The sequence below is a fragment of the Hemiscyllium ocellatum genome, chromosome 3, assembly GCF_020745735.1.
Source record: "Hemiscyllium ocellatum isolate sHemOce1 chromosome 3, sHemOce1.pat.X.cur, whole genome shotgun sequence".
NCBI lineage: Eukaryota > Metazoa > Chordata > Chondrichthyes > Orectolobiformes > Hemiscylliidae > Hemiscyllium > Hemiscyllium ocellatum.
This window is the reverse complement of record NC_083403.1, coordinates 6,615,602-6,627,957: the sequence shown is the minus strand read 5'-3', so window position 1 is coordinate 6,627,957 and position 12,356 is coordinate 6,615,602. Positions and strand designations below refer to the sequence as shown.

General features: G+C 43.7%; 1 protein-coding gene across 1 annotated transcript in view; it reads left to right on the top strand.

The window, feature by feature from the left end:
- ppp2r5d (protein phosphatase 2, regulatory subunit B', delta) overlaps positions 1-12,356 on the top strand; it is a 165,258-nt gene that overhangs the window by 118,371 nt on the left and 34,531 nt on the right. The window contains exon 13 of the mRNA XM_060848039.1: positions 1,459-1,560. Coding sequence (XP_060704022.1) covers positions 1,459-1,560 — 102 coding nt within the window. The remainder of the gene's footprint in view (positions 1-1,458; positions 1,561-12,356) is intronic.

Genomic DNA, 12,356 nt, shown 5'->3' with positions numbered 1-12,356 from the left:
CTCCAAATGCCTGAACACTATGGGCAATTTAGCATGGCCAATTCACCTAAGACCATAAGACATCGGAATGGAAGTAAGGCCATTCGGCCCATCGAGTCCACTCCGCCATTCAATCATGGCTGATGGGTATTTCAACTCCACTTACCCGCATTCTCCCCGTAGCCCTTAATTCCTCGAGACATCAAGAATCTATCAATCTCTGCCTTGAAGACATTTAACGTCCCGGCCTCCACTGCACTCTGTGGCAATGAATTCCACAGGCCCACCACTCTCTGGCTGAAGAAATGTCTGTTCTGAATTGACCCCCTCTAATTTTAAGGCTGCGTCCACGGGTCCTAGTCTCCTTGCCTAATGGAAAAAATTTCCTAGCGTCCACCCGTTCCAAGCCATGTATTATCTTGTACATCTTTGGATTGTAGGACGAAACTGGAGCACCTGGAGGAAACCCACACAGACACTGGGAGAATGTACAAACTCCACACAGACAGTTGCCTGAGGCTGGAATCAAACCTGGGTGCCTAGTGCTGTGAGGCAGCAGTGCTAACCACTGAGCCACCATGCCAAGTCCAAGTCAGTCATGTACTCTGGCTTCCCCACATCAACTTTACGAGTTATACCCTCAAATAAGAATTCCAGTAGATTTGCTGAGCATAACTTATTTCCTTTTCTCTTTCATAAATCCGTGCTTACTCTGTCCAATCCTGTCACTGTTTTCCAAGTACTTTGCTAATAAATTTTATTGTCTCTGGCATTTTCTCCACCACAGATTTTAAGCAAACTGGTCTATGATTCACCTTTTTTTTACCTTTTTTTAAATAAATGGAGTTACATTAGTAATCCTGTCAACCATAGAAACTGTTTTAGAGTCTTTAGAATCTTGAAAGGTGACCGCTGATGTGTCCACTATGTCTTGGGCCACTTGTGTAGGATTACGTGCAAAATTTTTCAGGAAGATATCTGACTTAGACATGATTGGTCCACTCACTGAAGAGACCTGAAAGTGGGGGTGGAACTAGGAGATTGAATTGAATTGTTTTGTGGGGTGCGAGAGGCTGTTGCTGTAATCCTTCTGAATGCATTAGTATAAAACAAAGAACTGCAGATGTTGAAGATTTGAAACAAGAAGCAAAATTGCTGGAGAAACTCAGCAAGATAGACTGCATCATTGGAGATAAAAGAGCATTAAAGTTTCAAGTTCAGGTGCTCCGTCTTCAGAACTGATATCTCCACAGCTGCAGCATCTGTTGTGGTTTGTTTCTAAACTCATTATATGCGCTTTGGAAAATATTTGGGAATGTAATAACTGAGTAGAACAGCTGGTTGTCATTTTCTCTGATATTCCAGTTAATTGTGTTATAAATGTCTTATCCTTAGTGACTTATCAATGGTTAGTTTTTTTTAATGTAAATACAACCTGTAACAAACTGACCTAATGTTAAAATGCCTTTGTTTTCTTAGGACAATCCATGGATTAATTTACAATGCATTGAAGCTATTTATGGAGATGAATCAGAAGCTGTTTGATGATTGCACTCAGCAGTACAAAGCAGAGAAACAAAAGTAAGACAATTCCACAGATTTTAATGCATTACTGTGCACAGGAGGAGGAAGAGATTGCCACTGATATCAGTATTGAAGAGAGAACTGTACCTTTTGAAATAGACTTTACATGTACCACACTGGGACCAGTGTCCTGGAGCATCACAAGTCCAAAACAATGCAGAGTGCTTTATTATAAAGAGTGAAATGGGCATGGTTCATGTGTGATAAGATATGGAAAGCTTAAAAAAAAGTAATAGTGCAAGGGACAGTGTGTCCAATTGTATGAATGCACCAGTAAGCGTAATCAGAACAGAGCAGTGTGAAAGAGTTCAGATGAAGGCAGATTTAGAAATCCAAAGATATCAGTTGACACAATAGGAAACATTAATATGTGCAAAGGCAAGCTGAGTGAAACTGGAAGGAACAGTAAGAGTGCATCAAAAAGTCAGATCCTTTGAAGGAATAGTAGTTAAAAAATTCTTATCTCAGTACGTGAGGCACATTCAAAAAATAGATAAATGAGCATCACAGAGATAATTTGGTTGGATCTAACTGCAACACAGAGACATGATGTGAAAGGTTGGGAAATAACTGTTCCGCAGTAACACCACATTTTATAAAGTCAGACAGAATAGACATGGAGCTGGGATAGCTCTTATAATAAAGGAGAAAAATGACATGACATCATGAGGATTATAAGCAGGATTAGACTATTTAGCTCATTGAGACTGCTCTGCCATACAGCAAGGTCACGTCTGATTGGACTGTGGCTTCAACTCTGCTTTCCTACCTGGCTATAGCATAACTTCATGGTTCCAGAACTCGATCCCTCTGTTAAAACACTGTATGCCTTCTTAACAACCCAGTCAACCTGGGTGGCAACTTTCAACGATCTGTGTACCTGGACACCGAGATCTCTCTGATCATCTACACTACCAAGAATCTTAGCATTAGCCCAGTACTTTGCATTCCGGTTACTCCGACCAAAGTGAATCACCTCACGCTTGTCTGCATTAAGCTCCATTTGCACCTCTCAGCCCAGTTCTGCAGCTTACCTATGTCTCTCTGTAACCTACAACATCCTTCGTCACTATCCACAACTCCGCCGACCTTGGGTCGTCTGCAAATTTACTAACCCACCCTTCTATGCCCTCATCCAGGTCATTTATAAAAATGACAAACAGCAGTGGACCCAACACCCGACCCTTGCAGTACACCACTGGTAACTGGACTCCAGGATGAACATTTCCCATCAACCACCACCCTCTGTCTTCTTTCAGCAAAAGCCAATTACTGATCCAAACTGCTATATATCCCACAATCCCATTCTTCCGCATTTTGTACAATAGCCTATTGTGGGGAACCTTATCGAATGCCTTGCTGAAATCCATATACACCACATCAACCGGTTTACTCTCATCTACCTGTTTGGTCACCTTCTCAAAGAACTCAATAACGTTTGTGAAGCACGACCTACCCTTCACAAAACTGTGCTGACTATCCCTAATCAAATTATTCTTTTCTAGATGATTATAAATCCTATCTCTTATAACCTTTTCCAAACTTTACCAACAACTGAAGTAAGGCTCACTGGTCTATAATTACCAGGGTTGTCTCTACTCCCCTTCTTGAACAGGGGAACCGCATTTGCTATCCTCCAGTCTTCTGGCACTATTCCTGTAGACAATGACGATTTAAAGAACAATGCCAAAGACTCGGCAATCTCCTCCCTGGCTTCCCAGAGGATCCTCTGATAAATCCCATCCGGCCCAGGGACTTATCTACTTTCACACGCTGCAGGATTTCTAATACCTCTTCCTTTGTACCAATGTAGCCTGAATCTCCGTATTCTCCTCAACAACATTGTCATTTTCTAGAGTGAATACTGTCGAAAAATATTCATTAAGTGCTTCCCCTATCTTCTCGCTCCACACACAACTTCCCACTACTATCCTTGATTGGCCCTAATCTTACTCTCGTCATTCTTTTATTCCTGACATACCTATAGAAAGCCTTAGGGTTTACCCTGATCCTATCCGCTAACAACTTCTCATGTCGTCTCCTGGCTCTTCTGAGCTCTCTCTTTAGGTCTTTCCTGGCTGCCTTGTAACCCTCAAGCGCCCTAACTGAGCCTTCACATCTCATCCTAACATAAGCCTTTGTCTTCCTCTTGACCAGAGATTCCACTTCCTTCGTAAACCACGGCTCCTGTGCTCTACAGCTTCCTCCCTGCCTGACAGGTACATACTTATCAAGGACACACAGTAGCTGTTCCTTGAATAAGGTCCACATTTCTATTGTGCCCATCCCCTGCAGTTTCCTTCCCCATCCTATGCTTCCTAAATCTTGCCTAATCACATCATAATTGCCTTTCCCCCAACTGTAACTCTTGCCCAGTGGTATACTCCTATCCCTTTCTATCAGAGCTGAAAATGTGTTGCTGGAAAAGCGCAGCAGGTCAGGCAGCATCCAAGGAGCAGGAGATTTGACGTTTCAGGCATAAGCCCTTCTTCAGGGATGTTCAGGCTTATGCCTGAAACGTCGAATCTCCTGCTCCTTGGATGCTGCCTGACCTGCTGTGCTTTTCCAGCTCTGATCTCCAGCCTCTGCAGACTTCACTTTCTCCTATCCTTTGCTATCACTAAAGTAAACCTAACGGAATTGTGATCGCTATCACCAAAGTGCTCACCTACGTCCAAGTCTAACACCTGGCCGGGCTCATTACCCAGTACTAAATGTGGCTTCATCCCTTGTTGGTCTGTCTACATACTGTGTCAGGAAGCCCTCCTGCACACACTATACAAAAACTGACCCATCTATAATACTCGTACTATAGTGTTCCCAGTCAATATTTGGAAAGTTGAAGTCCCCCATGACAACTACCCTGTCTCTCTCACTCCTATCGAGAATCATCTTTGCTATCCTTTCCTCTACACCTCTGGTACTATTCGGAGGCCGATAGAAAATTCCCAACAGGGTGACCTCTCCTTTCCTGTTTCTAACCTCAGCACATACTACCTCAGTTGACGAGACCCCAAACATCCTTTCTGCAAATGTAATACTGTCCTTGACTAACAATGCACACACGCACCCCCTTTTACCATCTTCTCTGTTCTTACTGAAACATCTTAAAACAGGAGACCAAAACTGTATTCCAGATGTCTCACTGATATCCTATACAGTGCAGCAAGCCATTTCTTTTATATCCCATTCCACTTGCAGTGAGCAATATTCCTTTTGCCTTCCTAAGCACTTGCTGTATCTGCATACAAATTATTGTAACTTGGTACCAGGACACTTGAATCCCTCTGTACCACTCAGTTCTGAAATTTCTCCCCATTTTTAGTCATGTTCCACTTTTAAAACATACTTCCAAAGTGGATAATTTCACATTTTCCCTCATTATATGCCATTTGCCAAGTTTTTGACTACCCACTTAACCAATATATGTCTCTTTGCAGACTCTTTGTGACCTCTTCACAACTTGCTTTCCTACATACATGGCTGGAAACCACACAATGTGCCTTAGGCCAGGGCAGGACCCACTTTGTTTCGATGGAGAAATTTGAACTTTGTCTTGGTAGAAAAGAAGTTGTAGATTTGCTTACCACTCATGGACATAAATTCTTCCAGCTGATTCTCCACAAGAGGCCAAAAACAGAAGGTTATAAGCTCAGATCAAAATCTCATCTTCCCAACCTTCTTTGAAGATGAGACTTCCCATTCCCAAAGCATTCCTTCAAACTCCAGTGGAACAACTTGAGACTCGGAGTAAGGTGAGGCTGGATGGTCTGTACTTTAATGCTGAGTATTACAGTCAAGACATTTATTCAGGGCATGGGTTGACATATGGAATTATGTTAATGCCATCAGAAACGTGGTTGAGGAAGGGACAGGACTGGCAACTCAACGTTCCAGATTATAGGACCTTTAGATGAGATTGGAGCAAGCAGAAGAGAAAGAGGTGTTGCACTATTATTTAAGGAGTCTGTTAATGCAGTTAGGAAGGATGATATCTTGGGAAGCTCTTCAAATGAGGCTTTGTGGGTAGAATTTAGAAAGAAAACAGGAGCAGTTACATTGAAGTGAGGGTATTATAGGCTCTCAAACAGTCAGCGGCAAAAGAGGAGCAGATATGTAAATAATTCACCTGAGGTGTGTAAAAACAGTAGTAGGATAATTATATTAAGGGATTTCAACTCCCCAAATGTTAATTGGGATAGTCATAGTGCAATGGGTTTCAAGGGAGTAAATTTCTTAAAATGTGTTCAGGAGAGTTTCTTTATGGCAACATGTAAAGGGTCCAACATGGGATGGCACAGGGCTGGACCGAATTCTGGAGAAAGAAGCTAGACACTGCTTGTATGGCAATGAGGGAGCATTTCAGTGACAGCAACCACAATTCAAATCCCTTATGAAAAGGGAAATGGATCGTCTGCAGGGGATAATTTTGGGTTGGCGGTAAGCAGCTTTTATTAAAATGAGACTGGATCTAGCCAAAGAAGATTGGGAACAGCTACTTAATAGGTAAATCTACAGCAGAACTGTGCAGAGCCTTCAAAAGAAATGCAGTGTGTACAAGTCCACCATCTTCCCTTTCGGGTGAAATGTCAGAGCAATAAGCCCAGAACACCCTGGATGTTGAGGGACTTCCAGGACTGGATGAGAAGGAAAAAGGAGGCATTTAGTTGGTGTAAGGGGAGCAAATCCTAAGCCCTCGTGGGCAATGGAAAGTGCAGGGGCATCTTCGAAAGCAATTAAGTGAGCAAAGATAGGGCATGAGAAAACAATGGCTGTAAAATTAGGAGAACTCCCAAGGTTTTCTGTAAGAGTGTTAAGGCAAAGAGGATAACTGGGGAAAGATTAGAGCTCATTAGGGGCCACGGAAGCAGTCTATGGAACCAGAGGACATTGGTAGATTTTTAAACAAGTATGTCACTTATTCAAGGTTTGGGAGAAGATTTGTAGCTCGGGTGCTCATTATTGTGGTTCTGTTCGCCGAGCTGGGAATTTGTTTCGTCTCCTGTCTAGGTGATATCCTCAGTGCTTGGGAGTCTCCTGTGAAGCGCTTCTGTGATCTTTCCTCCGGCATTTGTAGTGATTTGAATCTGCCGCTTCCGGTTGTTAGTTCTAGCTGTCCGTTGCAGTGGTCGGTATATTGGGTCCAGGTCGATGTGCTTATTGATTGAATCTGTGGATGAGTGCCATGCCTCTAGGAATTCCCTGGCTGTTCTCTGTTTGGCTCGTCCTATAATAGTAGTGTTATCTCAGTCAAATTCATGTTGCTTGTCATCTGCGTGTGTGGCTACTAAGGATAGCTGGTCGTGTCGTTTCGTGGCTAGTTGGTGTTCATGGATGCAGATCGTTAGCTGTCTTCCTGTTTGTCCTATGTAGTGTTTTGTGCAGTCCTTGCATGGGATTTTGTACAATACATTTTGTACACACTGCTGTACACTAGAACTACAAAAAGAGGAAGAAGAATACCTATACAATGTATTCACCAAAAACAGATACCCACGCAATTTCATCAACAGATGCCTAAAGAAAAGACAACGGAACGAGGACATGCCGCAACCCAAAGGACTAGCCACACTACCATACATCAGGAGCGTTTCTGAACTGACAGCCAGACTGCTGCGACCACTAGGACTCATAACAGCACACAAACCGACAGCCACTCTCTGACAACTCACCAGAACGAAGGACCCGATACCCAGCATGAGCAAAACCAATGTAGTGTACAAAATCCCATGCAAGGACTGCACAAAACACTACATAAGACAAACAGGAAGACAGCTAACGATCCGCATCCATGAACACCAACTAGCCACGAAACGACACGACCAGCTACCCTTAGTAGCCACACACGCAGATGACAAGCAACATGAATTTGACTGGGACAACACTACTATTATAGGACAAGCCAAACAGCCAGGGAATTCCTAGAGGCATGGCACTCATCCACAGATTCAATCAATAAGCACATTGACCTGGACCCCCTATACCGACCATTGCAGCGGACAGCTGGAACTGACAACCGGAAGCGGCAGATTCAAACCACTACAAATGCCGGAGGAAAGATCACAGAAGCGCTTCACAGGAGGCTCCCAAGCACCGAGGATGGCACCTAGACAGGGGATAAAACGTCTGCAACACAAATTCCCAGCTCAGCGAACAGAACCACAACAATGTCACTTATGTCTTCCTTTGGGAGAAAGAAGTAGATACAAAATTCAAGGAAAGGGACTCAGAGTTGCTTGAGTTCTTCTTTCTCCATGGATTTCCATTATCCATCCGTTTATCTGCCAGTCTTTCTCTCTTCAGGGCTCTATCACGACCCATTGGTTGCTCCTTTGTCCTCACCCCCTGTGTTCAGCATATTTACCACCTTTTCCAGTTCTGAAGAAGGGTCACTCACTGGATCTGAAATGTTAAATCTGCTTTCTCTTCAAAGATGCCGCCTGTCCTGCTGAGTTTCTGCTCCAATTGTGTTTTGTCTTAGATTTTCAGCATTTAGAGTTCCTTGTTTAATTTTACTCCATAAACAATGCTATTGAAGTGATAAGTTTAAGGAATGCATGTTAAATAATAAGTGAGCCAAGGTATCATCTTGTATAAGGGCCTCAAAGAAAATAGTTTTCGTTCATATGAACGGTATCCTGAGATGTTGTAAAGAGGAAGTTGATGTCATTGGGAAATGATGGAAAAATAGTAGGCAGTCTTAAAGATAGCATAGAACATATAGAACATAGAACATAGAAGGATACAGCGCAGTACAGGCCCTTCGGCCCTCGATGTTGCGCCGACCGAGTCCTACCTAACCTATACTAGCCCAATAACTTCCAAATGCCTATCCAATGCCCGCTTAAATGAACATAAAGAAGGAGAGTTCACCACTGATACAGGCAGGGCATTCCATGAACTCACAACCCGCTGTGTGAAGAATCTACCCCTAACATCTGTCCTATACCTACCACCCCTTAATTTAAAGCTATGTCCCCTAGTAACACCTGACTCCATTAGCGGTAAAAGGTTCTTAGTATCTACCCTATCTAAACCCCTAATCATCTTATACACTTCTATCAGATCTCCCCTAAACCTTCTCTTCTCCAATGAGAACAGCCCCAAGTGCCTCAGCCTTTCCTCATACGATCTTCCTACCATTCCAGGCAACATCCTGGTAAACCTCCTCTGCACTCGTTCTAAAGCTTCCACATCCTTCCTATAGTATGGCGACCAAAACTGCACACAATACTCCAGATGAGGCCTCACCAGAGTCTTATACAACTGCAACATGACCTCAGGACTCCGGAACTCAATTCCTCTGCCAATAAAGCCCAGTACACCATATGCCTTCCTCACAGCACTATTTACCTGGGTGGCAACTTTCAGAGATCTGTGTACATAGACACCAAGATCCCTCTGCTCATCCACACTACCAAGTAGCCTACCATTAGCCCAGTAATCCATCATCTTGTTATTCCTACCAAAGTGAACGACTTCGCACTTAGCTACATTGAATTCCATTTGCCACATTTCCGCCCAGCTCTGCAACTTATCTATATCCCGCTGTAACCTACCACTTCCTTCCTCACTATCCACAACTCCACCGACTTTCGTGTCATCCGCAAACTTGCTTACCCAGCTTTCAAGTCCTTCCTCTAGATCATTTATAAAGATAACAAAAAGCAATGGTCCCAAAACAGATCCTTGTGGTACACCGCTAGTAACTGCGCTCCAAGATGAACATAATCCATCAACTACTACCCTCTGTCTCCTTCCAGCCAGCCAATTCCTAATCCAAACCTCTAATGTATCCTCAATGCCATACCTCTGAAGTTTTAGCATTAGCCTACCATGGGGAACCTTATCGAACGCCTTACTAAAATCCATATACACAACATCTACTGCTTTACCCTCATCCACTTCCTTAGTCACCTTCTCAAAGAACTCAATAAGGTTTGTGAGGCACGACCTGCCCTTCACAAAACCATGCTGGCTATCCCTGATCACGTTATTCCTACCCAGATGTTCATAAATCTTATCCCTTACCATTCTCTCTAAGACTTTGCCCACCACTGAAGTCAGACTCACTGGCCTATAGTTACTAGGGCTATCCCTACTCCCTTTCTTGAACAATGGGACCACATTCGCTATCCTCCAGTCCTCTGGTACTATTCCCGTTGACAATGACGACATAAAAATCCAGGCCAATGGCTCTGCTATCTCCTCCCTAGCTTCCCATAGGATCCTGGGGTAAATGCCATCAGGCCCAGGAGACTTATCTATATTCATCCTTTCCAATATTCCCAAAACCTCTTCCCTGCATATTTCCAGGGCATCCATTCTAATTATTTGTGATTCCATATTCACATCAGCAACAGTGTCCTGTTCCTGAGTGAATACTGATGAAAAGTACTGATTTAATGTCTCTCCAATCTCCTCCGCCTCCACACACAACTTCCCACTACTATCCTTGACTGGACCGATACCTACCCTAGTCATCCTTTTATTCTTGACATACCTATAGAAAGCCTTTGGGTTTTCCCTAATCCTACCAGCTAAAGACTTTTCATGTCCCCTTCTCGCTTTTCTTAGCTCCCTCTTTAGCTCCTTCCTGGCTACCTTATAACTCTCAATCGCCCCTACTGAACCTTCACGCCTCATCTTTACATATGCCGCCTTCTTCCCTTTCACAAGGGACTCCAATTCCTTACTAAACCACGGCTGCCTCACAAGGCCCTTTACACCATGCCTGACTGGTACATACCTATCGAGGACACGCAGTAGCTGCTCCTTGAACAATCCCCACATCTCATTAGTGTTCTTCTCTTGAAGCCTGTTTTTCCAATCCACACAACCTAAGTCATGCCTCACTGCATCATAATTTCCCTGCCCCCAGCTATAGCTCTTGCCCTGTGGCGCACGATTATCCCTCTCCATCACTAAAGTAAAAGTCACCGAGTTGTGGTCACTGTCCCCGAAGTGCTCACCTACCTCCAAGTCTAACACCTGGCCTGGTTCATTACCTAGAACCAAATCCAATATAGCCTCCCCTCTTGTTGGCCTGTCGACATATTGTGTCAGGAAACCCTCCTGCACACATTGTACAAACACCGACCCATCTAATGAACTCGAGCTATAGCTCTCCCAGTCAATATCTGGGAAGTTAAAGTCCCCCATAACAACCACCCTGCTACCTTCACTCTTTTCCTGAATCATCCTCGCAATATTATCCTCTACTTCTCTAGGACTATTAGGAGGCCTGTAGAAAACACCTAACAGGGTGACCTCACCTTTCCTATTTCTAACCTCAGCCCAAACTACCTCAGATGGCAAGTCCTCTTCCATCGTCCATTCCACTGCTGTGATACTGTCTTTGACAAGTAATGCCACGCCTCCCCCTTTTTTACCCCCATGTCTGATCCTACTAAAACATTTGAACCCTGGAACGTGCAACAGCCATTCTTGTCCCTGTTCTACCCACGTCTCTGTAATGGCCACAACATCGAAGTCCCAGGTACCAACCCACGCTGCAAGTTCACCTACCTTATTCCTTATACTTCTGGCATTGAAGTATACACACTTCAATCCTCCTTTCTGGTTACAGGCACCCTCCTTAGAGATCGCTGCATTATTCTTAACCTCCCTACACTCAAGGTCCTGTACCCTAAAGCTACAGTCCTGGTTCCCATGCCCCCGCGGAGTTAGTTTAAACCCTCCCAAAGAATAGCAGTGCAGGGAATATGCATTTAGAAAAATTCTTTATCCTTTAAAGTATTTTTATAAAAACAAACATGCAAAATTGATAACCAAGGCTGGCTGTGCTCCTGGTACAAGTCTCCTTCACTCCCACTTCCAGCACTGACTCTTGTCTCTGTCCCTCTCCGGGTCAACCCCCAGTCCCCTTGAATGGTGCATGTGTAGCTGATGTTACTGCACACAGATGTTAAGTATCACTGCTGCATGTGCTTCCTGTGGCTTAGCCTATAGCGGCCAGCTGGTGTCACAGGCCATGTTTGCACATACATAGTGGGCATCCCACACAGTCACTAAAAGAAAATAACACTGAGTGACTGCAGAAAACTGCTAGAAAGAAAACCAGTGACAGCTGTTCCAGTTAAACCAGGAGCTTCAAAGTGGAGCCGAAGAAGTTTTTTTACCAAGGTTGGAGTATATGCAATTTTATTGTTGAGGATAAATATGGTTGAATCTTTAGTTCTGATATTTGTAATAAGACTGTTTCAAGTAATTCTTATAGATTACAGTATAGTTTGTGGATAATAAACTTTGTTCTTTCCTTAGGAATACATCAGCCACTTGTATATGTGGTCAGTATTTGACTACCGTGGTAAACAATTAAAAATAGTATTGGTCTATCAAGCCAAATTTCACTCTGGGATCTGACCTGTCCAGTATTACCATCAATTGGGATCATAAAAAACAAAAGAGAACTGTCCATCTCTTCAGTTCTACATACAAAGAAACTATGCAGAGTCTTAGCAACTCGTGCCTTTGTCTGCTCCTCCTCCCCCCCCCCCCCCCCCCCCCCCACCCCCCCCCCCCCCCCCCACTGATCTCTGAAAATAGTTTGGAAAAGCAGCAAAAATTTTTAACAAAAGCTTCCTTCCTCCACATCATCTATCTTGCACATTTACCAACTGCCACACTTCTCACACTACTGGTTGGACACTGTCCTTGAAAGTTGCCAAAACAAAACTGGGAAAAAAAACCTGCACATCAGATTCAACTACTCAAGGACTTGTGGTTGAGAATTGGCTTGTTTAGTCATGTGAAAACCATGGCAGAAACTC